We start from the raw sequence: 25,606 nt of genomic DNA, 5'->3' as shown, positions 1-25,606 counted from the left end.
GGATATCTGCTTCTACTGAAATAGAGGTTTTATTGATGATTAATAGTGACTGTGTTATTTGCAAGCAAAATAAAAGGTTAAAAATAGGATGTACAATAAAAGGCCCTACACATTAGGGCCACATTAGGGCCGATACGGGCGACCCGGTGGCAGGGGGCAAAGTGACAGGGGAGTGAAGTTTCTTCACCCCCTCCCCGCCATCCGGCCCCATAGCAATGCATGCTAATATGGATGAGATTATCCATATTGGCCTGCATGTATAAGCGACCCGGCGTCAAGAATGAACGAGCGCGCGGCCGCGCATCGTTAATCGTTGGTGCCTACACAGTAAACGATATGAACGAGTTCTCGCTCATTAATGAACGAGAACGTTCATATCGTTCAGTGAAATTGCCTAATGTGTAGGGCCTATAAGTGTGTGTGAGGTATGTGGTATAAACATATGACATATGCCACTGATGCCAGTCTTCACACATCTTGCCAAGCACACAACTCACACATGCACATTGGCCTAAATGTGTTACTTTTATTATTGGCAGAGCCTACAGGTGTTTATATATGTGCTAGCAGTGTGTGATATAGGTCAGTCTACACGATCAACAACTTAGACCTGCTATTGGTTTATTAAGCAGGTAAAATGAGTTTCAGTGTAACACAGTCATATGACACAGCAGTTTCTATAGATCCAGCCAGGACTATGCAGGGGTTAATGCAGGTGGTGTGCATATGAGGGGTCACATACCTGTCTGTACAAATAGTGGTGACAGTGGAATATGTGCCAACTTACACACAGCGTTATTGTGTGAGTCTCTGTGATAGGTACTGAGTATACAAATATGACATATCCTACACACAGTGCATTTGTAGGTGAGTGCATATGTTTATACAGATATTTCCACCCACGTAATAAAACTGGGGAGTGTGCACAAGTGCACATTAATCCCTAGCAACCAAATTATTTTCTCCTAAATTGCACTACAAAAATGAATCTGGTTGCTATGGGATACAGCAGCACATTTATGCAAACTGCACCATGTTATTAAATAAACCTCATGGTGGTTCAGGGCTAGCCTGGTGAGGACACACTGTGCCAATGTATGAGGGACAGGTAGTAACCAGGAGACAGTCACTGAGCCACAGGGCTGACTACTGCTTCCATTGCATATACTGCAGGAATATACAGTAACCATGGGCAGCAGCATTTAGGTGGCTATGCCACTGCCTGCACAGGAAGGACCCCGCCGTTGCCTTAGCAGCACGCGACCATTTCCCTAACCAGCGGGACGGAGGCACTCCCCTAGCAACCACTGTGTGTCCTTAGCAACCAGCAGGCAGCTGCCAGCAAGCAAGATGGCGGAGGAGGAGAACAGGGTCATCAGACCCAAAAGGGTCTTTATTAACAGCCTCGACTCGTACGCTGCCGGGAACATCGGGCAGGTGAGGGAGGGTCCCGGGTCAGTGTGCTGGGTGACAGCTGGAGCCTCTGAGGGGGAAGGTGGGGAGTGACTGCCTGTGCTGGGAGTGACGCCGGTGCAGGGTTAGCTCTGTATAGTACATTGCTGATATGTGTTCTGTAACACCCCTTTCACACCGCACAAATAAACCGGTATCGACCCGGCATGTGGTCGACACGGGTCAGTGTGCAGTGTGAAAGCGCCATGTCGGAAATCCCGGGTCGCCTGACCCGACAATACAACCCGGGAATAAAGCAGTGTTATACCTGGGTTGAATATCGGGTCAATGGCAGCGTAAACGGGGAGAGGCAGCGCGGAGTTTATCTCATCTCCCAGCGCTGCCCTTGCTGCCGGCTCCGCCCCCCCGCTGCTATGGCAACCCGCCCGGCATATTGCCGGACCGGGGAAGCCAGCAGCAGCGTCCAATGCCGGATACTACCCGGGAAGGACCCATTTCCAATTCCCGGGTGGGATCCGGCTTTGGCGGTGTGAAAGGGGTATAACTGTGCATCCTGCAGTGTTGAGACTAATATGTCTTTATGCGGGTGTGGTTCGTTGGGTCAACAGTAACTAGGTCGACCCGGTCATTAGGTCGACATGGTTAAGTTTGACAGGACAAAAGGTCAACGTGAGTTTTTTAAACTATTTTTGTTGTTGTTTTCTTTGTAAAGTGACGGGGACCCTAAGTTAGTGCACCGTGTCCCCTCGTTTCGCTCGCCTCACTCGCCATGCTTCAGGCAGATTACTATTCCGAATCATAGTCCACGTGGATTGTAAAGTATGAAAAAGATAAAAAATTAAATAAAAATGTGAAAAACTCATTTCGACCTTTTCACGTGTCGACCTTTGCCATGTCAACCTAATAACCATGCCGCTCTAATGAGTGTCGACCTAAAGACCAGATACCCTTTATGCAGTCACCATAAGCGATGCATTTGCTTCCATTCATTATTACTGCATATTAGGGTGGCATCACCCGGCTCTCTGATGTGTCTATAGCGCACCTTTCCATGTAGCAGAGCAATGCAACACTTGTACCCGTGCGTCACAGTCAGAGCCGGTGCCACAACTGCATGGACCTAGTCGGTTGCCGTGGGCGCTGCAGGTTATGGGGCAGCAGGCTATGGTTGCACAGCCTGGCACCATACAGGGGCAGAACATGGGAGGCTGTGTTTGACCCCCGCTTAGTTCATCCAGTCCGGTTTGGGGCCTCCTTATGTCACAAGTTGTACACTGCTCCATGCTATACTTACTGTATGTTTTGCAAAAGTACCAAATACATAAAAGATAAAAGTGGCTTACAATTATTTTTACCTCCTCTTACCAGATCTATTAAATCAATATACAAATGATTCATTTAGTTTTAATGAGATCATTTACAGGCATTAGTTTAGGGTTGGGCATACACACATGCCCGTGTAAGACCAATGTATATTATCTTCTCCTTGGTGGATGAAAAATACATCAACATGGCGGTGCGGCGTGCTAACCACTGAAGCCAAGTATCCCTGTCCCCCAGTGTCCACATCACCATACAGAGGTCTATGAACTTAGTTGCCAGTTCATCCTGCTGTGTCCTGGGAGAGACGGCTCAAGAGAGGAGAGAGAAAGTGAGTTGATGCCTCTTTTCCACCAAACAAATAACCCGTATCAACAATTGGTGTAAATGGGTCTCTGAAAAATAACCCAGGTCCAGTTATCCAGGTAGCTACCAAGGTCAAACCTGGAAAGGACCCGGGTAGCCTGCGGTGTAAATGGGTGACCTGAGCCATCCGACCTGGGTCACGCTGAAAGCCTATGGAGAGCCAGCTCATCAGCGCTTCAAGGTGATGTCATCTCCAAGTGCCAGCAGAGGGAAGACCCAACACTAACCTGTTTACAGCCTGCAGTGTGAATGGGTCTTCAAGCCACTGTGACACAACTTGAAACCGTGTTCAGTTACCTAGATCGGATCTAGGTTTTTGGTGGTAAAGGGTATAAGTGGTGGTCCTGGAGAGGGGAGAGCAGAAGGTAGGTAGCCAGGACAGAGAGAGACAGAGAGAGAGAGGGGAGGTCCATCAGAAGACATTGAGAGAGAGATCGTGCCAGGCTCCTGGGCTACCATAAGAGAGGGAGAAATAAGAGCCCACACATAAAAGCTAACACGCAGGCAATATTGGGTGCAGCACCTATTAATCCATGTGCGGCCAGCACAGTAAGCATTGCCATTTAAATGCAGTCATTGCAATTCTGTAAGATACACGCTTGTTGATTAATCCAGTGATCTGGTGACCATAGGACTTTATTACCTATGCAGAAGGTAACAAAATTCTGGGAAAATGTCTGTTGTATGACTGCGTAAATATTACACATGTGGCTGGTTTTATTATGAGAAGGGGTTGTTATATGCTGGGAATGCTGTGGGGACAATCTTGCAAGCACTTCCCAAATGCCAGTTTTCCCGATAGCGGTGTTCAGGAAAATGAGCGATGTTCAACTGCCGTGATATATGGGGAAAGTACAAATTGCTGATGACTGAGTTTCTCCCTCAATGGGGGTCATTCCGACCTGATCGCATGCTGCCATTTTTCGCAGCGCAGCGATCAGGTCACTACTGCGTATGCACTGCAATGCGCAGGCGCGTCGTACGGGTACAAAGCGGATCGTTGCTGGGCGATGGATTTAATGAAGAATCCATTCGCACAGCCGATTGCAAGAAGATTGACAGGAAGAGGGCATTTATGGGTGTCAACTGACCCATTTCAGGGAGTGGTTGGGGAAACGCAGGCGTGTCCAAGCGTTTGCAGCGCGGGTGTCTGACGTCAATTCCGGGACTGGACAGGCTGAAGTGATCGCAGCGGCTGATTAAGTTCAGACCTATTTAGAAACTGCACAAACTATTTTTGTACCGCTCGGCTACACATGCGATCGCACACTTGCAAAGCTAAAATACACCCCCCCCCCGTGGGCGGTGACAGTGGCAAGCGCAGGACTTCTAGAGAGGGGGGTTTCCAAATGTCAGTCCACAATCTCCCACACCGCGGAATGTTGATGCAAGGAAAGGAGTTGGGGGAGTGGCAGAAGAACCTAGTAAGGACCCTGGACATTAATGTAAACATTGGTCTTTTTATACACTGAATAGTGTATGGAATACAGTCTAAAGGGGGGGTACACACGTGCTTAAATTCTAAGCAATCTCTCCGTGTGTATAACCTATAGCGATAGCAATGTGCGGCCCCGCATGTCTCTATCGCCGATACTAGATTGGCCTGCATGCAGGCACAATCTAGTAGATTGCTCACTTCACCGCTGGGTGAACTGAGCATAGTCGTCGCCTCCCCCCCCGCTTAGCACACATTGCACTGTTAATATTTAACACTATAGATGGTCTATAGTATAGGCTGTATCAAACAAAGTGGTCAGTAATAGGTTAAACATGCCATAATAAATAAATACACAAACATAATTGAACCAGTACTGCACTTTCTAAGCACACATTCTCCCACCTCATGGTAAGACTCCTGTCTCTTCTTCCTGGAAGCTATTCTCTGGTCCAGAGCACTGATTAAGGACTCAGATCCACACACACAGCAAACTTGGTAGAAGAAGCTGCTACACTGGGCATGTGCAGCAGCTTTGCTCTGTCCCTTAAACTGCATGATGTAGCGGCAGCTCTAGTAATCATTAGAGATGAGCGGGTTCGGTTCCTCGGAATCCGAACCCTCCCGAACTTCAGCTTTTTTTACACGGATCCGAGCGACTCGGATCTTCCCGCCTTGCTCGGTTAACCCGAGCGCGCCCGAACGTCATCATGACGCTGTCGGATTCTCGCGAGGCTCGGATTCTATCGCGAGACTCGGATTCTATATAAGGAGCCGCGCGTCGCCGCCATTTTACACGTGCATTGAGATTGATAGTGAGAGGACGTGGCTGGCGTCCTCTCCGTTTAGAGAAGAAATAGATAGGAGAGTGAGAGTGAGACAGTGACACTTCATTTACTGGAGCTTAGGAGGAGTACTCAGACAGAGAGTGCAGAATTTTGCTGATAGTATTAGTTAGTTATACTAGTGACAGAGTGAGACAGTGACACTTCATTTACTGGAGCTTAGGAGGAGTACTCAGACAGAGAGTGCAGAATTTTGCTGATAGTATTAGTTACAGTAGTTATACTAGTGACTGACCAGTGACCACCAGTGCAGTTTTATATTATTTAATATAATCCGTTCTCTGCCTGAAAAAACGATACACAGTGACTCAGTCACATACCATATCTGTGCTCAGCCCAGTGTGCTGCTGCATCATCTATGTATAATATCTGACTGTGCTCACACAGCTTAATTGTGGGGGAGACTGGGGAGCAGTTAGGTTATAGCAGGAGCCAGGAGTACATATTAAAAAATTAAACAGTGCACACTTTTTTTCTGCAGGAGTGCCACTGCCAGTGTGACTGACCAGTGACCTGACCACCAGTATATAGTATACTATATTGTATTGTGAATGTCTGCCTGTAAAAGTTAAACACACGTCGTGTGACTTGTGTGGTGTTTTTTTATTCTATAAAATAAAAAACTCATTCTGCTGACAGACAGTGTCCAGCAGGTCCGTCATTATATAATATATACCTGTCCGGCTGCAGTAGTGATATATATATATTTTTTATATAATTATTTATCATCCAGTCGCAGCAGACACAGTACGGTAGTTCACGGCTGTAGCTACCTCTGTGTCGGCACTCGGCAGTCCATCCATAATTGTATACCACCTACCCGTGGTTTTTTTTTCTTTCTTCTTTATACATACTACATCTCATTATCATCCAGTCTATATTAGCAGCAGACACAGTACAGTACGGTAGTCCACGGCTGTAGCTACCTCTGTGTCGGCACTCGGCAGTCCATCCATAATTGTATACCACCTACCCGTGTTTTTTTTTTCTTTCTTCTTTATACATACTACATCTCATTATCATCCAGTCTATATTAGCAGCAGACACAGTACAGTACGGTAGTCCACGGCTGTAGCTACCTCTGTGTCGGCACTCGGCAGTCCATCCATAATTGTATACCACCTACCTGTGGTTTTTTTTTCTTTCTTCTTTATACATACTACATCTCATTATCATCCAGTCTATATTAGCAGCAGACACAGTACAGTACGGTAGTCCACGGCTGTAGCTACCTCTGTGTCGGCACTCGGCAGTCCATCCATAATTGTATACCACCTACCCGTGGTTTTTTTTTCTTTCTTCTTTATACATACTACATCTCATTATCATCCAGTCTATATTAGCAGCAGACACAGTACAGTACGGTAGTCCACGGCTGTAGCTACCTCTGTGTCGGCACTCGGCAGTCCATCCATAATTGTATACCACCTACCCGTGGTTTTTTCTTTCTTACTTCTTTATACATACTACATCTCATTATCATCCAGTCTATATTAGCAGCAGACACAGTACAGTACGGTAGTCCACGGCTGTAGCTACCTCTGTGTCGGCACTCGGCAGTCCGTCCATAATTGTATACCACCTACCCGTGGTTTTTTTTTCTTTCTTCTTTATACATACTACATCTCATTATCAACCAGTCTATATTAGCAGCAGACACAGTACGGTAGTCCACGGCTGTAGCTACCTCTGTGTCGGCACTCGGCAGTCCATCCATAATTGTATACCACCTACCCGTGGTTTTTTTTTCTTTCTTCTTTATACATACTACATCTCATTATCATCCAGTCTATATTAGCAGCAGACACAGTACAGTACGGTAGTCCACGGCTGTAGCTACCTCTGTGTCGGCACTCGGCAGTCCATCCATAATTGTACACCACCTACCCGTGTTTTTTTTTCTTTCTTCTTTATACATACTACATCTCATTATCATCCAGTCTATATTAGCAGCAGACACAGTACAGTACGGTAGTCCACGGCTGTAGCTACCTCTGTGTCGGCACTCGGCAGTCCGTCCATAATTGTATACCACCTACCCGTGGTTTTTTTTCTTTCTTCTTTATACATACTACATCTCATTATCAACCAGTCTATATTAGCAGCAGACACAGTATGGTAGTCCACGGCTGTAGCTACCTCTGTGTCGGCACTCGGCAGTCCATCCATAATTGTATACCACCTACCCGTGGGTTTTTTTTCTTTCTTCTTTATACATACTACATCTCATTATCATCCAGTCTATATTAGCAGCAGACACAGTACAGTACGGTAGTCCACGGCTGTAGCTACCTCTGTGTCGGCACTCGGCAGTCCATCCATAATTGTATACCACCTACCCGTGGTTTTTTTTTTCTTTCTTCTTTATACATACTACATCTCATTATCATCCAGTCTATATTAGCAGCAGACACAGTACGGTAGTCCACGGCTGTAGCTACCTCTGTGTCGGCACTCGGCAGTCCATCCATAATTGTATACCACCTACCCGTGTTTTTTTTTTCTTTCTTCTTTATACATACATACTACATCTCATTATCAACCAGTCTATATTAGCAGCAGACACAGTACGGTAGTCCACGGCTGTAGCTACCTCTGTGTCGGCACTCGGCAGTCCGTCCATAATTGTATACCACCTACCCGTGGTTTTTTTTTCTTTCTTCTTTATACATACATACTACATCTCATTATCATCCAGTCTATATTAGCAGCAGACACAGTACAGTACAATAGTCCACGGCTGTAGCTACCTCTGTGTCGGCACTCGGCAGTCCATTCATAATTGTATACTAGTATCCATCCATCTCCATTGTTTACCTGAGGTGCCTTTTAGTTGTGCCTATTAAAATATGGAGAACAAAAATGTTGAGGTTCCAAAATTAGGGAAAGATCAAGATCCACTTCCACCTCGTGCTGAAGCTGCTGCCACTAGTCATGGCCGAGATGATGAAATGCCAGCAACGTCGTCTGCCAAGGCCGATGCCCAATGTCATAGTACAGAGCATGTCAAATCCAAAACACCAAATATCAGTAAAAAAAGGACTCCAAAACCTAAAATAAAATTGTCGGAGGAGAAGCGTAAACTTGCCAATATGCCATTTACCACACGGAGTGGCAAGGAACGGCTGAGGCCCTGGCCTATGTTCATGGCTAGTGGTTCAGCTTCACATGAGGATGGAGGCACTCAGCCTCTCGCTAGAAAAATGAAAAGACTCAAGCTGGCAAAAGCAGTAGCACCGCAAAGAACTGTGCGTTCTTCGAAATCCCAAATCCACAAGGAGAGTCCAATTGTGTCGGTTGCGATGCCTGACCTTCCCAACACTGGACGTGAAGAGCATGCGCCTTCCATCATTTGCACGCCCCCTGCAAGTGCTGGAAGGAGCACCCGCAGTCCAGTTCCTGATAGTCAGATTGAAGATGTCAGTGTTGAAGTACACCAGGATGAGGAGGATATGGGTGTTGCTGGCGCTGGGGAGGAAATTGACCAGGAGGATTCTGATGGTGAGGTGGTTTGTTTAAGTCAGGCACCCGGGGAGACACCTGTTGTCCGTGGGAGGAATATGGCCATTGACATGCCTGGTGAAAATACCAAAAAAATCAGCTCTTCGGTGTGGAACTATTTCAACAGAAATGCGGACAACACGTGTCAAGCCGTGTGCTCCCTTTGTCAAGCTGTAATAAGTAGGGGTAAGGACGTTAACCACCTCGGAACATCCTCCCTTATACGTCACCTGCAGCGCATTCATAATAAGTCAGTGACAAGTTCAAAAACTTTGGGTGACAGCGGAAGCAGTCCACTGACCAGTAAATCCCTTCCTCTTGTAACCAAGCTCACGCAAACCACCCCACCAACTCCCTCAGTGTCAATTTCCTCCTTCCCCAGGAATGCCAATAGTCCTGCAGGCCATGTCACTGGCAATTCTGACGAGTCCTCTCCTGCCTGGGATTCCTCCGATGCATCCTTGCGTGTAACGCCTACTGCTGCTGGCGCTGCTGTTGTTGCTGCTGGGAGTCGATGGTCATCCCAGAGGGGAAGTCGTAAGACCACTTTTATTACTTCCACCAAGCAATTGACTGTCCAACAGTCCTTTGCGTGGAAGATGAAATATCACAGCAGTCATCCTACAGCAAAGCGGATAACTGAGGCCTTGGCATCCTGGGTGGTGAGAAACGTGGTTCCGGTATCCATCATTACTGCAGAGCCAACTAGAGACTTGTTGGAGGTACTGTGTCCCCGGTACCAAATACCATCTAGGTTCCATTTCTCTAGGCAGGCGATACCGAAAATGTACACAGACTTCAGAAAAAGAGTCACCAGTGTCCTAAAAAATGCAGCTGTACCCAATGTCCACTTAACCACGGACATGTGGACAAGTGGAGCAGGGCAGGGTCAGGACTATATGACTGTGACAGCCCACTGGGTAGATGTATGGACTCCCGCCGCAAGAACAGCAGCGGCGGCACCAGTAGCAGCATCTCGCAAACGCCAACTCTTTCCTAGGCAGGCTACGCTTTGTATCACCGGTTTCCAGAATACGCACACAGCTGAAAACCTCTTACGGCAACTGAGGAAGATCATCGCGGAATGGCTTACCCCAATTGGACTCTCCTGTGGATTTGTGGCATCGGACAACGCCAGCAATATTGTGTGTGCATTAAATATGGGCAAATTCCAGCACGTCCCATGTTTTGCACATACCTTGAATTTGGTGGTGCAGAATTTTTTTAAAAACGACAGGGGCGTGCAAGAGATGCTGTCGGTGGCCAGAAGAATTGCGGGACACTTTCGGCGTACAGGCACCACGTACAGAAGACTGGAGCACCACCAAAAACTACTGAACCTGCCCTGCCATCATCTGAAGCAAGAAGTGGTAACGAGGTGGAATTCAACCCTCTATATGCTTCAGAGGTTGGAGGAGCAGCAAAAGGCCATTCAAGCCTATACAATTGAGCACGATATAGGAGGTGGAATGCACCTGTCTCAAGCGCAGTGGAGAATGATTTCAATGTTGTGCAAGGTTCTGATGCCCTTTGAACTTGCCACACGTGAAGTCAGTTCAGACACTGCCAGCCTGAGTCAGGTCATTCCCCTCATCAGGCTTTTGCAGAAGAAGCTGGAGACATTGAAGGAGGAGCTAACACGGAGCGATTCCGCTAGGCATGTGGGACTTGTGGATGGAGCCCTTAATTCGCTTAACAAGGATTCACGGGTGGTCAATCTGTTGAAATCAGAGCACTACATTTTGGCCACCGTGCTCGATCCTAGATTTAAAGCCTACCTTGGATCTCTCTTTCCGGCAGACACAAGTCTGCTGGGGTTGAAAGACCTGCTGGTGAGAAAATTGTCAAGTCAAGCGGAACGCGACCTGTCAACATCTCCTCCTTCACATTCTCCCGCAACTGGGGGTGCGAGGAAAAGGCTCAGAATTCCGAGCCCACCCGCTGGCGGTGATGCAGGGCAGTCTGGAGCGACTGCTGATGCTGACATCTGGTCCGGACTGAAGGACCTGACAACGATTACGGACATGTCGTCTACTGTCACTGCATATGATTCTCTCAACATTGAAAGAATGGTGGAGGATTATATGAGTGACCGCATCCAAGTAGGCACGTCACACAGTCCGTACTTATACTGGCAGGAAAAAGAGGCAATTTGGAGGCCCTTGCACAAACTGGCTTTATTCTACCTAAGTTGCCCTCCCACAAGTGTGTACTCCGAAAGAGTGTTTAGTGCCGCCGCTCACCTTGTCAGCAATCGGCGTACGAGGTTACATCCAGAAAATGTGGAGAAGATGATGTTCATTAAAATGAATTATAATCAATTCCTCCGCGGAGACATTGACCAGCAGCAATTGCCTCCACAAAGTACACAAGGAGCTGAGATGGTGGATTCCAGTGGGGACGAATTGATAATCTGTGAGGAGGGGGATGTACACGGTGATATATCGGAGGATGATGATGAGGTGGACATCTTGCCTCTGTAGAGCCAGTTTGTGCAAGGAGAGATTAATTGCTTCTTTTTTGGGGGGGGTCCAAACCAACCCGTCATATCAGTCACAGTCGTGTGGCAGACCCTGTCACTGAAATGATGGGTTGGTTAAAGTGTGCATGTCCTGTTTTGTTTATACAACATAAGGGTGGGTGGGAGGGCCCAAGGACACTTCCATCTTGCACCTCTTTTTTCTTTTATTTTTCTTTGCGTCATGTGCTGTTTGGGGAGGGTTTTTTGGAAGGGCCATCCTGCGTGACACTGCAGTGCCACTCCTAGATGGGCCCGGTGTTTGTGTCGGCCACTAGGGTCGCTTATCTTACTCACACAGTCAGCTACCTCATTGCGCCTCTTTTTTTCTTTGCGTCATGTGCTGTTTGGGGAGGGTTTTTTGGAAGGGCCATCCTGCGTGACACTGCAGTGCCACTCCTAGATGGGCCCGGTGTTTGTGTCGGCCACTAGGGTCGCTTATCTTACTCACACAGTCAGCTACCTCATTGCGCCTCTTTTTTTCTTTGCGTCATGTGCTGTTTGGGGAGGGTTTTTTGGAAGGGCCATCCTGCGTGACACTGCAGTGCCACTCCTAGATGGGCCCGGTGTTTGTGTCGGCCACTAGGGTCGCTAATCTTACTCACACAGCTACCTCATTGCGCCTCTTTTTTTCTTTGCGTCATGTGCTGTTTGGGGAGGGTTTTTTGGAAGGGACATCCTGCGTGACACTGCAGTGCCACTCCTAGATGGGCCCGGTGTTTGTGTCGGCCACTAGGGTCGCTTATCTTACTCACACAGCGACCTCGGTGCAAATTTTAGGACTAAAAACAATATTGTGAGGTGTGAGGTATTCAGAATAGATTGAAAATGAGTGGAAATTATGGTTTTTGAGGTTAAGAATACTTTGGGATCAAAATGACCCCCAAATTCTATGATTTAAGCTGTTTTTTAGGGTTTTTTGAAAAAAACACCCGAATCCAAAACACACCCGAATCCGACAAAAAAAATTAGGTGAGGTTTTGCCAAAACGCGGTCGAACCCAAAACACGGCCGCGGAACCGAACCCAAAACCAAAACACAAAACCCGAAAAATTTCAGGCGCTCATCTCTAGTAATCATATTATATACCATTGCTATTGTTGTCATAATGTGAGCTACTTGCCAAGAGGAGGGGGGTTTCTGTGCAGCCGGAAACCCCCCTGCGTTTGCCTATGGGTGACTATGCGTTTGCACGGATGCAAAAAGTAGCTAGCGAGCGATCAACTCAGAATGACCCCCATGTTTCTTCTCATTTTCCAGTATTTATCAGGCTGCATCGTTGGAGCTTCCCTTGAAGAAGTAGAAGACGATGAAAAAGAAGAAGAGAACCAGTCAGCTGAAGAGGATGCAGTGAACACTAAACAGAAGCAGGGTCTCTTCCAGGTAGTAGGGACTCTGTCCAGTCCTCTTGGCCAGAAGCTGAATTTTCCTGTGGAAACTTGCACGGTAAAGCTTTTCTTTGTTGTTGCTTTCTAGTAACTCTCCTTTTACACTGCACTTGGCGCCGGCTCGCTGTAGTGGCTGAACCAGCAGCGATGACGGGTTGGGATCGGGGAACTGGCAGTCGGGATCCCAGCGGTCAGCATACCGACGCCGGGATCCTAGCCGCCAGAATGCGTGGACACCCACAAGTGGGAATAGTCCTGGCCCCCCCCGCCGGGATCATAACTACATGCCCTGATGACATTCACTGTAACGTCTCTCAGCAATGATTCATCTAAATGGGATATGTACAAATAAGCTGTGCTCCAGGTCTTATATCCTGCAACAGTCGTCCCAGCAAGAGCTATTAGCAGAGATTTTCATATAGTGAGCTAAACAGTGACATCTATAATGGGTGCAGGGTGTGCCATGCATATGGGCCCCTGGACCCAGGGGCCCATGTGCATTCTAGCATTCATTCTAGCACCCTGCACCTTTCAAAACATGTGTAGTTCCTCTTTCCTGCCTGGGGTGTCGCTCTCTGCTCTGGTGCTTCTCAGCACATTTTGGTCTGTATTTTAGTGTTGTGATACAGAGCAGAGTGTTCTGAGAAGCACCAGAGCAGAGAGTGACACCCCTGGCAGGAAAGAGGAACTGCACGTGTTTCGAAAGGTGCAGGCTGCTAGAATGAACACTATATTATACTCTGCTCTCCGGAGTCCCACGTCAGCCCTGGGAAAGCGCCACAGCGGGCATTTTCCTTGTGATTCGTGCATGCCTGGGAACATGGCGAGCGGCGCTATGTTCCAACAGACCTGCGGATGTGTTGTATACTTCTGCAGAGTGACAGAGTGTACCCACAACTGCACAGGGAGAGAAGAAGGGCCCTGCATGTAGACGGCACACAGGCACCCTCCTCTCTGAAGCCAGCTCTACAGTAAATTTGAGTAGGGACCTGGTTGTCAAAGGAGTTCTGTTCAGTGTTAGTTCAGTTTATTACAATATTATAATAAAATAGTTCCTCCTGATTCTTACAGGACAGCAGGATACAATGGCCTCAGATAACTTAAGGAGCATAATAATAATACAATTTAATTAATTAACAAAATAGTGTACAGAGGGGGTAATTCTGAGTTGATCGCAGCAGCAAGTTTGTTAGCAATTGGGCAAAACCATGTGCACTGCAGGGGGGGGGGGGCAGATATAACATTTGCGGAGAGAGTTAGATTTGGGTGGGTTATTTTGTTTCTGTACAGGGTAAATACTGGCTGCTTTATTTTTACACTGCAATCTAGATTCCAGTTTGAACACACCCCACCCAAATCTAACTCTCTCTGCACATGTTATATTTGCCCCTTCTGCAGTGCACATGGGCCCTCATTCCGAGTCGTTCGCTCTGTATTTTTCATCGCATCGCAATGAAAATCCGCTTAGTACGCATGCGCAATATTCGCACTGCGACTGCGCCAAGTAATTTAACAATGAAGATAGTATTTTTACTCACGGCTTTTTCATTGCTCCGGCGATCGTAATGTGATTGACAGGAAATGGGTGTTACTGGGCGGAAACACGGCGTTTTATGGGCGTGTGGATGAAAACGCTACCGTTTCCGGAAAAAACGCAGGAGTGGCTGGAGAAACGGGGGAGTGTCTGAGCGAACGCTGGGTGTGTTTGTGACGTCAAACCAGGAACGACAAGCACTGAACTGATCGCACAGGCAGAGTAAGGTTGAAGTTACTCAGAAACTGCAAAGTAGTTTGTAATCGCAATATTGCGAATACATCGGTCGCAATTTTAAGAAGCTAAGATACACTCCCAGTAGGCGTAGGCTTAGCGTGTGTAACTCTGCTAAATTCGCCTTGCGACCGATCAACTCGGAATGAGGGCCCTGGTTTTGCCCAACTGCTAACAAAATTGCTGCTGCGATCAACTCGGAGTGACCACCAGAGAGCGGCCTGTAAAGATTAGCTGTACGATTGATTTAAATGGCTTTGGCATGCAGTAAAACCACACTTAGCGACTTTCTTGAGATGTCTGGGAAACTGTCAGTATTGTGGGTAATAGAACCAGGAGTCTGGTGATCTCCCGTGAGCCAGGCCAGGCAGAGAAGCGGTGGGCGGACCCAGCGTGTTAATGTTATTCGTACCATCAAGCTCCACCCACTGTGACGCTACAGCAATACATTTTGCATAATCGCCCCCTAAACCTAGTGCATCATGGTGAAGCAATGTGTATCCTCGCCCTGCGGTGAGTAAAGTGTTGCATCAGAGCATAGGGCCTAATTCAGACCTGATTGTACCTTTGCAAATAGTCGCAGCCCAGCCAGAGTGAAAATCCGCCCCGCGCAAGTTTGCGTACGCCGTGCGAAAATCTTTGCAAACTACGGTCAGCTGCAAATCCGTTCACAACTCACTCACCATGGAATGATGTTTCCAGTCTGTGTGCAGCCCAGGACTTACTCCTACAGTGCAAAATAAATGGAGCTGATGTCGCACACCCGCCCTGAAAACGCTTGGGAACGCCTGCCACTCCCAGAAAACAGCTAGTTACCACCCCCCAAACGTCCGCATCCTGTCATTCAATCTGCGTACGCAGGATTTCTTCACAGTTTGGGATCACGCCTGCGCATTTCAATCTGTACGCATGCGCAGTCATTCGATAACGGCCACTTTGCGATTTCGCACAATATCAATCAGGTCTGAATTAGGCCCATAATGCAAATTTTCAATCGCCATGCGGAATGGCTGTTCCCTGGCATGGCAACGCAAGAAGATTGTAGCACCAGGACTTAGCACTTCTGCGAGACAGTATTTAATTCTGTGAAATGTTGATGCCGTGTAGCTCATTCCTAGACACGTTACATCCCTCTGGTTTATATTTGTAGATCTCAAGTAGAGATGAACTATTAAGCCGTCTTTTGGAGAGTGACGTCATCATTTACAACATTACTGAAGACCCTTGCCAAATCGATGAGGCTTTGTGGGCTGCATCAGGTTGGTGGATCTCTCATTCTGCATGAATTATCCCGTATAGAGGCATTTACTATACGATGGTTACAAATAGTCAATTCAGTGGCGCACAAACAATTGGTGAACGAAACATCTTTATCTGCACAAAGTATTGCATGTAACATGATATTCCCCTTTCATCCAAAAGGAACACTGGGGTATAGAGGGTCGGTATGGGATACCGGCGTCAGGATGCCGGCTGTCGACAGCGGCTTCCCGCCCTCCAGAGTGTTGGCAGTGGAGCGAACACGTCGCGGCTTCGCTTGCCACAGATTTAATTCTCCCTCTATGGGTGTCGTGTACACCCACATAGGGAGAATCACCTACCTCGCCGGTATTCCGGCAGTGGGATTGCACCCCTGTCGGGACTACAGCGTCGGTATTGCGACCACCGGGATTCCGTTGGACGGTATTTTAAATGCATACCAGGTATAGAAAGGCTTAGCTGAAGTCTGGACACTTTATATTTAGTGCTGGAATTCCAACTCCTCCCCAATTGTACTCTGCACTTATTATAATTGCCCCCTTGGAGTCTGTCACATTTTTTCATGCTGCCCTTTAAAAATAAAAATTGTTCTTAATTTCTATAATACATTTGCAGGTCTTACAGTGCCCTTTATTGTCCCAGTTTTTATGTATAAAAATCCCATGTTACATAATTTTCCTTTGGGGGGGTTGGCTGCGTAACCAGGGCCGGCCTGAGCTAAATTTTTTTGGTAAGCGAATTTAGAATTTAGCGCCCCTTGATGGGATCAAATTTTAAAGAGGTGCGGTCTCACAAGGAAGGGGAGTGGCCACACAATAATACCCCCATAGGTACAGGGAGATTGTCGATGACAGGGAGAAAGTGCGTGACTGGGTGGCAGAGGTGATGGAGATAGTGGGTGACTGAGGAGGCTGGGGAGACAGGGAGCAGTGATCGTGCTGAGCCCCAATAAAAGTGGGTCCCAGGGACCCCTCACTTTTAAAAATTGGAGTCCTACCTGTCCTTTTCTGGGTCCCATTGGAATGAAGGTTCTTATTAATCTTATTAATGATTAAAATATAAAAATAGAAACTTGATTTGGACAGTACAAAAGTGTTGCAAGGGTGAGGGGGGGATGGGGTGACAGTGCTGCTGGGCTGTGTAGCATGCAGGACACCCTCACCAGAGATATAACTAGACATTTTAGTGCCCTTTGGCAGAAAGTGAATTGGTGCTCCACATCCCAGACTGGAAAGAATAGATAGTGCGCGCCTACGGCGCGCCACAAAAATGGGGGCGTGGCTTTGTGGGAAAGGGGTGTGGCCACATAATAGTGCCTCTTATACACATTGCACCAAGTAGAACCTCCTATACACACTGCGCCAGGTAGAGCACGTTATACACAATGCGCCAGGTGCAGCACGTTATAGACAATGCGCCAGGTAGAGCACGTTATACACAATGCGCCAGGTAGAGCACGTTATACACATTGCGCCAGGTAGAGCACGTTATACACATTGCACCAGGTAGAGCACGTTATACACAATGCGCCAGGTAGAGCACGTTATACACACTGCGCCAGGTAGAGCACGTCATAGACAATGCGCCAGGTAGAGCACGTTATACACAATGCGCCAGGTAGAGCACGTTATACACACTGCGCCAGGTAGAGCACGTTATACACAATGCGCCAGGTAGAGCACGTTATACACACTGCGCCAGGTAGAGCACGTTATAGACAATGCACCAGGTAGAGCATGTTATACACATTGCGCCAGGTAGAGCACGTTATACACATTGCGCCAGGTAGAGCACGTTATAGACAATGCGCCAGGTAGAGCACGTTATAGACAATGCGCCAGGTAGAGCACGTTATACACACTGCGCCAGGTAGAGCACGTTATATACAGTGTAGCCTCAGCCCCTCAGTCGTCCACCGCAAACTGCAACGCTGGAACCCCTACAGCACGCCCATCGACCACCCCATACAGCCTGCTGCAGTGCGGGCACACATGCCGCTGGGGTCACAGGGAGATGCACTCACCGTTGCGCAGGTCAGTCTCTCGGTGCTTGTGGTGGCACCCAGGGTCAGCATGCAGGCAGACTTTTCCTCGGGCTCTGGTACGGCAGCCCACTCAACGCCCCATAGGAAGGCAGCTCAGGAGGGAGGGGGGCACAGCGCTACAGCAGCAGCTTCTACGCAGGATCAGGCAGCCTCAGACAGACAGAGCCGCGTGTTTGGGCGGCCAGCATAGTATGGCCGCAGTTACGGCCCGCAAGAGGAGAGAGCCGCGGACGGGAGCGAGGAGTGGGGAGCGGACAAACGGACGAGCGGGCGGGTGGACGAGCGGGCAGGTGGACGGGGCAGGAGTCAGACAGCAGCTTAGGAGTGCGGCTTGACGGAGCGGCCGTGGTGCATGCTGCCGGCGCCTTCCTCACTCTGGCGCCTTACTCGTACGCGTACCCCGCGTAACGGGCAGGCCGGCCCTGTGCGTAACAGCAGGTAGGTCACCGCAAATCACAGCTTGGGTGGCCACGGAGAGCCTCCGTAGCTCCTCTGAACCCCTAGAGGAGCCTGGAGGAAGTTGCCATGTCACCTGAGGGGCCCAGTCACCTTTTATGCCATCTGTCTCTACAGAGCAGAAACCACGTCCCTGTATTGTTTAAGAGCCTATCCCATGTTACTAGGAAATGGATGAAATATTGTCTATCAGCATTGATGCGCAGCATCTTTGAGCTCATCAAGTCAATCACATAGAGGCAACGGCTCCAAAAGGCTTCCTTTGAGCTTTCGACCAGGAAAGGCCTCAGTGGGTAGCCAGTCTCACTACCCATGTATGTGAATGCCAGGTACAGACATGTTGACAGATATGCGTGTAGTTCCTGCTCACTGTCCAGCTCTGATGGAATGACCTCTCGGCAAAGCATGTAGAGGAAGACTACATTGGCCGGGGTAATGAAGCCTACTAGCTGTCCGCATCCAGAGAGATACCTGTCTATGCTTGTCATCCATAGAGCAATCTGTGTAGGTGACAGATTCTTCAGCTTGTTGCACCTCCGACGGATGAACTCCCCGAGACAGCTTAGGAGCTCGCTGGTGGTTGCCTGTACCATCTGGTATTTTGCTGATGCGCAGCCATCAGGTGCTTCCCTCTTTGCAAAAGTATCATGCGTGGCCTGTGTGTAGGTAGATAAATCAACACAGGACAGGGAACTCTTCAGGCTCTCACTGACAAGGTGGGTGACATCAGTTTGGCCATTTTTGGGCTGTCTCTTTTTGGCCATAAAACGCCTGAAGCGCCAGATGAGTGAACATCTCTCACCAGATCTTCCAGTCTTGCTGTCCTCTACAGCAGTGCGATGGGCCCCAGTTGATGAGTATTCATCCGGTAGGCTTGCCTTGTTGCAGCACGAGAATGGGAAACCGTTCCACATTCTTATTCAGGGTCTTCTTCTTGATTTGTTGAACCCGCAAATAAAAGTGTCTGCAGGAATCAAACTCTAATTACGGTCTGTGATAACTCTGACTGCTGAAAACAATCAGAAAGGCACGATCCGTTTCCTTCGCGTTGTGTATGAAGCTACCCAGTTAAGGTCTGAGTAGCAACTGAGTCCAGCAGGTTGTAGACAGAGATTTTCCCTGCTTACAGTGGCATTGTGACATCACTGTGATGCGTGAGCTGGTGATTGTGATGCGTTATTTATGGTAATGAGCTACATGTAGGCAATTCAACAAGTGATGAAAATTGGTAAAAATATAGAAGATATTATCTCCCTATTACGGCCCTGGGAGAGAGGGAATATGTATAAAAGAAATGATAGAGAAGTAGATAGGATATTTGAACCATCCCGAGAGCTAATTGGTTGAAAATAAAACAAATGCAAAGCAATGGATCCATACCGCTCCTCCTGCTCTTCCTATGTGTCAAGAAAAATGATTTATCGTTTATAAAACAAGAGCGTTTTTCTTTTCTCAAAAAAAAACTATGACTTTTTTTGGGAGTTTGATTTTTTGTGTGTGTGTGCATGTGTTGGGGCGGGGTTCACTACGATCTGCCGGCGGCCGGCCTCCCGGCGACCAGCATACCGGCGCCGGGAGGCCGGCCGCCGGCTTACCGACAGTGTGGCGAGCGCAAATGAGCCCCTTGCGGGCTCGCTGCGCTCGCCACGCTACGGGCACGGTGGCGCGCTACACGCGCCACACTATTTTATTCTCCCTCCAGGGGGGTTGTGGACCCCCACGAGAGAGAATAAGTGTCGGTATGCCGGCTGTCGGGCTCCCGGCGCCGGTATGCTGGTCGCCGGGAGCCCGACCGTCGGCATACTGAAGACCACCCGTTGGGGAGGGTGGGGGGTGGCTTTCTAGTTCATTGTTTTGTTTGGGGTCCAGCCTTCACGGCCGTACAGTTCCTTGTAGTGTTATTATTTACCACTAGAGGGCAGCATATACAGTAATCTAGTTTTAACAAAATCTCATCCTATTATTTCATTGTACAATACTTTCCATGCTAGTATTACTATTATTATTATTATTATTTATTCTTTCTGTGGCGCCACAAGGGTTCCGCAGCATCTAACAAAGTACATAAACACATGAGCACAGAGGGAAACAGTCACTTACATTACAAGAAAAACAAGACATGGTTTATAAACATTGCTGTATCAGTGGTCACAGCACTCAGATAAGCAGCATAGTGGCAGAAACCGAGGGTTAGGTGCCATTGTAGTGACATGGAGTAGATAATTGTATTAGTAGGGAAGTCAATGCACATGAGGAAAGAGGGCCCTGCTCGTGAGAGCTTACATTCTAAAGTTTCTTTATGTATGTATCATGTATTGCTCTAATGCCAAACACCGCAATTCAGGTGACAACTGTGTCGCAGTCTTCTGTTTCCTAAAGAGGGGTTACCAGAATCCTCGCAAAGATAATAAGCAATTTATCTATCTGATATGTATGTATGTATGTATGTATTTATGTATGTATGTATGTGTATATATATATATATATATATATATATATATATATGTATGTGTATATATATAAATAATATATGCACTCTCGGCTATTCAGTGAAGCTCAGACACCAGCCAGGTAGAATATCAGTGTTTCAATTCGAGTAGATTGTCATATCCTGATGACAATTTATTCAAATTGAAACGTGCCGCACATTGTGTATGTTTATCTGTCCCCCGCTGGATGGTGCAGGCCCTGGCATAGTTGCTAGCAATTACAGGGCATGTCAGGCCACTTGCTGAATATATATATATATATATATATATATATGAATCTCATATCTGTCTGTCATATCTAACTATCAGTGACGTGCGGCAGGTGATGCTATTATGCTAACATATGCGCCAGAGTTTTGACTTTCTAAAGTATCTAAAAAATATAAAGCATATATTAGAAATATTTTCTTTGTATTATTCTAATCATTATTATAGTCAAAACCCTAGAGAAAAAAGTCTATGGCCTCCCCTGATTATCGTTTCCGCACATCTATAATCAAATCTCTACCAGATTTCCACCATAGTTGCCTACCCTCCCGCATTCTGCAGGAGACTCCCTGAAATAGTAGCGATCTCCCTCACTCCCTGAATAGTCCAGCAATCTCCCTGATTGCACCTTATACCCATTATGCAGCTGTTACTTTCTTTGGTCAAAAAGAGAAATCAGAGATACTGTATATACATTCAAATGGGATCATCAGTGACGTATCTCTGCATTGGTTATAACTAAGGCACAATGATCCATATGGCTACATGCATTATAAATACGGTTTCTCATGGCCACTTACAGTATATGGAATCTCTTGTAAAACACAATACACGAACAAATACTGAAAAATATCAGTGTCTTTTCTTCAACAAGTAGATCTTACCAAGTTTAGGGCTCATTTACATTTGGATGTAAGTAATTTTTATGAAACGCCTCTAAGATATAGCTGCCTACCCTCCCTCATTCTGCAGGAGACTCCCTGAAATAGTAGCAATCTCCCTCACTCCCTGAAAGGTCCCTCAATCTCCCCGAAAAAAAAAGAGAAATCAGAGATACATACATTCAAATGGGATCATCAATGCCATTTCCCTGTATTGGTTATAAGGCACAGTGATCCCTATGGCTACATGCATTGTAAAGGTTTCTTGTGGCCACTTACAGTATATGGAACCTCTGGTAAAACACAATACACAAAAAAATCCTGCAAAATATCGGTCTTTTCTTCAACAAATAAATCTTACTAACTGTGGGGAGCATTTACTTGTGGATGTAAGTTATTTTCATGACACGCCTCTCATATGTAGCAGTACACGCACGCGCTGATAGGTGTTACTTTCACAATCTCCCTGAAATGCTTTTTCAAAAGTAGGCAAGTATGGCGTTAGTGACACAGCTGAGTATGCAGGGTCTCTCCTGCATAAGTAGCAGCATCTCTGAGGAGACTCTCAGAGGCATGTCCTTCCTCTGTGCAGGGTGGAGCTGAAGACACACAGAGATGCATGCATGTGTAGTAATGCACTCAAATTGGAGGTTGCACTGTTACTCAACTCTGGCAGTACAGCAGGCATGTCCAAACTGCGGCCCTCCAGCTGTTGTGAAACTACATATCCCAGCATGCCCTGACACAGTAGTCCTCTACTACCATACCACGCTGCCAGCGCCCGATCTCGTCTGATCTTGGAAGCTAAACAACGTTGGGCTGAGTTAGTACTAAGAGAGGAGACTACCTGGGAATACCTGGTGTTGTAGAGCAGGAATTAATTTCCCTCTCTATGTGAGAAGGGGCACCAACAGCATTATCACCACTTATTCTGTCAAATACTCCTTACTATCCTATCCAGTTATCCCATGCTTATTTGCAGTTCAGTGCCTCAATTTTTGTCCGCAAATACGGTATTTTGTCTATAATTCAGGTGTGTGATTATTATTTGGTGACCATTGATCATTATTTAGCTCAAACTGAGTGATCATAATTGGATATTCCTATAATATCTTGTCTTACTACCCCTCGGTTCCATTAATACAGAAATTCTGTACTGGTCAGGGGAAATGGGGGTATGACAACTCAGTGTCTACAACCTTTCCAAATATTCTTTGAAATAAAGAAACCAGAACATTTTAACAATTTTCAAAATTCTTTATTTTCCTATGGATCTTTTGGATGGGCAACTATGGTTTAATATTATTAATAAAAGTTATGTTTTAATATTTTCTACCATATAATACTGAAAATCTATTTTCTTTAGTACAAGAGTGCGCCCACACAAGAGCCTTCTTTCTCTCCCATTGCTAGTAATGCTAAAGCTGTGCCAGGGCATGCTGGGATGTGTAGTTTCTCAACAGCTGGAGGGCCAAAGTTTGGACATGCCTGCAGTACAGGGTTAGAGTAACAACAGCAGAGGAAACAGTGCCGAGTGCTCTCCTTCAGCACCCCTGCTCGCTCAAGGCTGTCTATGGTTACACAACAATAAGGCATGCCACATTTTGGATGCGTCGCCTGTAACCAAAAACACAAGATTATATAAGCACACATAGCATTACACATCAACATTCCAAATACATTCTAGTCCACATTTTCGTAGTAAGGCATTCAGCACCTTTGACTTTAGACCTTTTGTTAACAGGTTCTCACTAATTACATATCTCACACTGATTAAAGTACTGTCTAGCAGACCTCTTATGAAATAGTGCTTTATGGCAGTATGCTTAGAGTGACCATGATGTTTGGCGCTGGAGTACGAATCAGTTGCATCTCTGTTGTCACATGCAATGCTGACTCATCTGGACTAAAGATTTACCTCACACAAAGGCCTGATTCAGAGGTGGATGCTGCTGTGTCCGCAGTAGCAGCTGCAGGAGCGATAATATGCAAATTAAATGCTAATGTCGGTCTTCCCCTTGAACCCATTTTAGTGTCTTTAGACATTGTAACTGCGACGGTGGTTCTGAGCACTCCACCAGAGTGCAATGTGAGGTTAGCAATAAGAGGCATGAGGGGAGCAGCGTGATGGGAACAGTGGGCCTAATTCAGACCTGATCGGTGCTGTGCGTTCAACTTGTGCTGGTAGTTTTGCTTCATCTTCCGAACTTAGTATTTGGACATTTATGGACGTATGTGCACCATACTTGCCTACCTGACCGTCTCCATGAGGGAGAAAATACTCTGTTCCTGGACCTGGTAATGTATGATTGCCATCACATGTGGTGAGCTAGTTAATTGATAAGAATGGCGTTTCACCACAGGTGATGGCAATCATACATTACCAGGAAAGTCCAGGAACAGAGCATTTTATCCCTCACGGAGAGGGTCAGGTAGGCAAGTATGATGTGCACTAAGTTGGCATTTGACACTTTTAATGACATTAGACAGCTGAACACAATGTAATAAAGGTGTAGAAACACATATGTACCTAACACCACTGAGAGTGCCCCCTCTGCACAGCGGTGTATTAGCTAAACAGTTTCTCATACTTGCCACTGCATGAGGGGAGCAGAGTGAGGCATTAGGGGTAGTTGTGAGAGACATGAAGGAAGCAGGTTGAGGTGTGAGGGGACCAGTGTGAGGCTTGAGGAGAGTAGTGTGATGCATGAGGGGAGAAGTGCATGGGGAGGCATGAAGTGAGCATTGTGAGGTATGATGGGAGTACTTTGAGCAGTAGGAGTTTGTGGGTTGCAGGGGTAGCTGTGAGGTGTAAATAGGACAGCATGAGCTGTGGGGTGGCAGTGAGATATGTAGGAAACTCCAATTCAAGTTCAAGTTTATTGTCATCAGCCAAAACAAGTTGACAGACAAAATTACAATTGTACAGGGCATCAAGTAGTAGCAGGTTACAACATAAAACAAACATAAAAATAAATCATTAATTTAACATACGTACAGCAGATGGGATAAAACTAACCCTAAAATGATTGGTACGAGTTAACAAAGTACGAAACATCTTTCGAGATGGAAGTTTGTCAAAAAGCATACTAAAAGGATGCGCGCTATCTAATAAACTACACCTGGCTTTGCTTAAAACCCTACACCTATACAAATCATCAAAGCTAGGCAATGGCATACCAATGATTTTACTTGCCGTTTTCCTTATCCTTTCTAATGCCCATCGATCTTTTAAAGTGCAGTCTCCATACCATGCCACGATCCTATAACTAAGAATGCTCTCTACGGAATATGCTGAGCTATATAAGAAACTGCTAATAATAATAATAATAATAATGGTCTGCGCACCAACACCTGCTGCCCTTAACCGCCGCAGGAAGAAAAGTCGTTGTTGAGCCTTTTTTCCTATCAGTAGCAGGTGCTCAGACCAAGTCAAACATGACGAAATCTGAATGCCCAAGAAACGGAACGAAGTAACCATTTCCACGACCTGATCACCAACAAACACTGGCGATTTCAGCGGCTGCCTTCTCCTAAAATCAATAATCAGTTCTTTTGTCTTCCCACTATTTAAAAATAAACGATTTTCATTACTCCAATCGACTAGCTTCACAACTTCCGTCCTATACGCCAACTCGTCATCGCCACTAATTAACCCAACTACAGCAATATCATCCGCAAATTTAATCAATTTTACTGATGCGTCCGCTGATACACAGTCATAAGTGAAGAGTGAATATAAGAAAGGACTAAGAACACAGCCCTGGGGTACACCTGTATTAATTTGTGCTTCTACGGACCTAATACTGCCCATTTTAACCACCTGAGGGCGATTTGTCAAAAATGCTAAAATCCAATTACAAGTAAAACAATCAAGGCCTAATGCAGATAATTTATTTATCAAAGACACTGGAATCACTGTATTAAAAAAGCT

General features: G+C 46.6%; 1 protein-coding gene, 1 long non-coding RNA gene and 1 pseudogene across 2 annotated transcripts in view; 2 read left to right on the top strand and 1 right to left on the bottom strand.

Moving 5' to 3' along the window:
• The window catches only part of LOC134947816 (uncharacterized), a 368,541-nt gene extending 352,734 nt beyond the window's left edge, over positions 1-15,807 (top strand). The window contains exons 2-3 of the long non-coding RNA XR_010182796.1: positions 12,659-12,844; positions 15,705-15,807. This is a non-coding gene — a long non-coding RNA (uncharacterized LOC134947816). The remainder of the gene's footprint in view (positions 1-12,658; positions 12,845-15,704) is intronic.
• A 2,160-nt stretch (positions 15,808-17,967) lies between these two features.
• On the bottom strand, positions 17,968-19,380 carry LOC134947814 (cyclin-dependent kinase 5 activator 1-like). Its single transcript, XM_063935687.1, has one exon. It carries the CDS (start codon positions 19,226-19,228, stop codon positions 18,404-18,406), a length of 825 nt encoding a protein of 274 aa, XP_063791757.1. The 5' UTR covers positions 19,229-19,380; the 3' UTR covers positions 17,968-18,403.
• Positions 19,381-22,425: 3,045 nt separating this feature from the next.
• Positions 22,426-22,544, top strand: LOC134950138 (5S ribosomal RNA; annotated as a pseudogene).
• Positions 22,545-25,606: the final 3,062 nt, after the last annotated feature.

Source organism: Pseudophryne corroboree, chromosome 8 (genome assembly GCF_028390025.1).
Source record: "Pseudophryne corroboree isolate aPseCor3 chromosome 8, aPseCor3.hap2, whole genome shotgun sequence".
Classification (NCBI taxonomy): domain Eukaryota; kingdom Metazoa; phylum Chordata; class Amphibia; order Anura; family Myobatrachidae; genus Pseudophryne; species Pseudophryne corroboree.
Note: the sequence above shows the minus strand (reverse complement) of the source record. Positions and strands in the feature narration are given on the sequence as shown.

Excerpts from the sequence above, each read along its gene's own strand:
- LOC134947814 (XM_063935687.1), bottom strand. The coding sequence starts at position 19,228 with ATGTGGAACGGTTTCCCATTCTCGTGCTGCAACAAGGCAAGCCTACCG.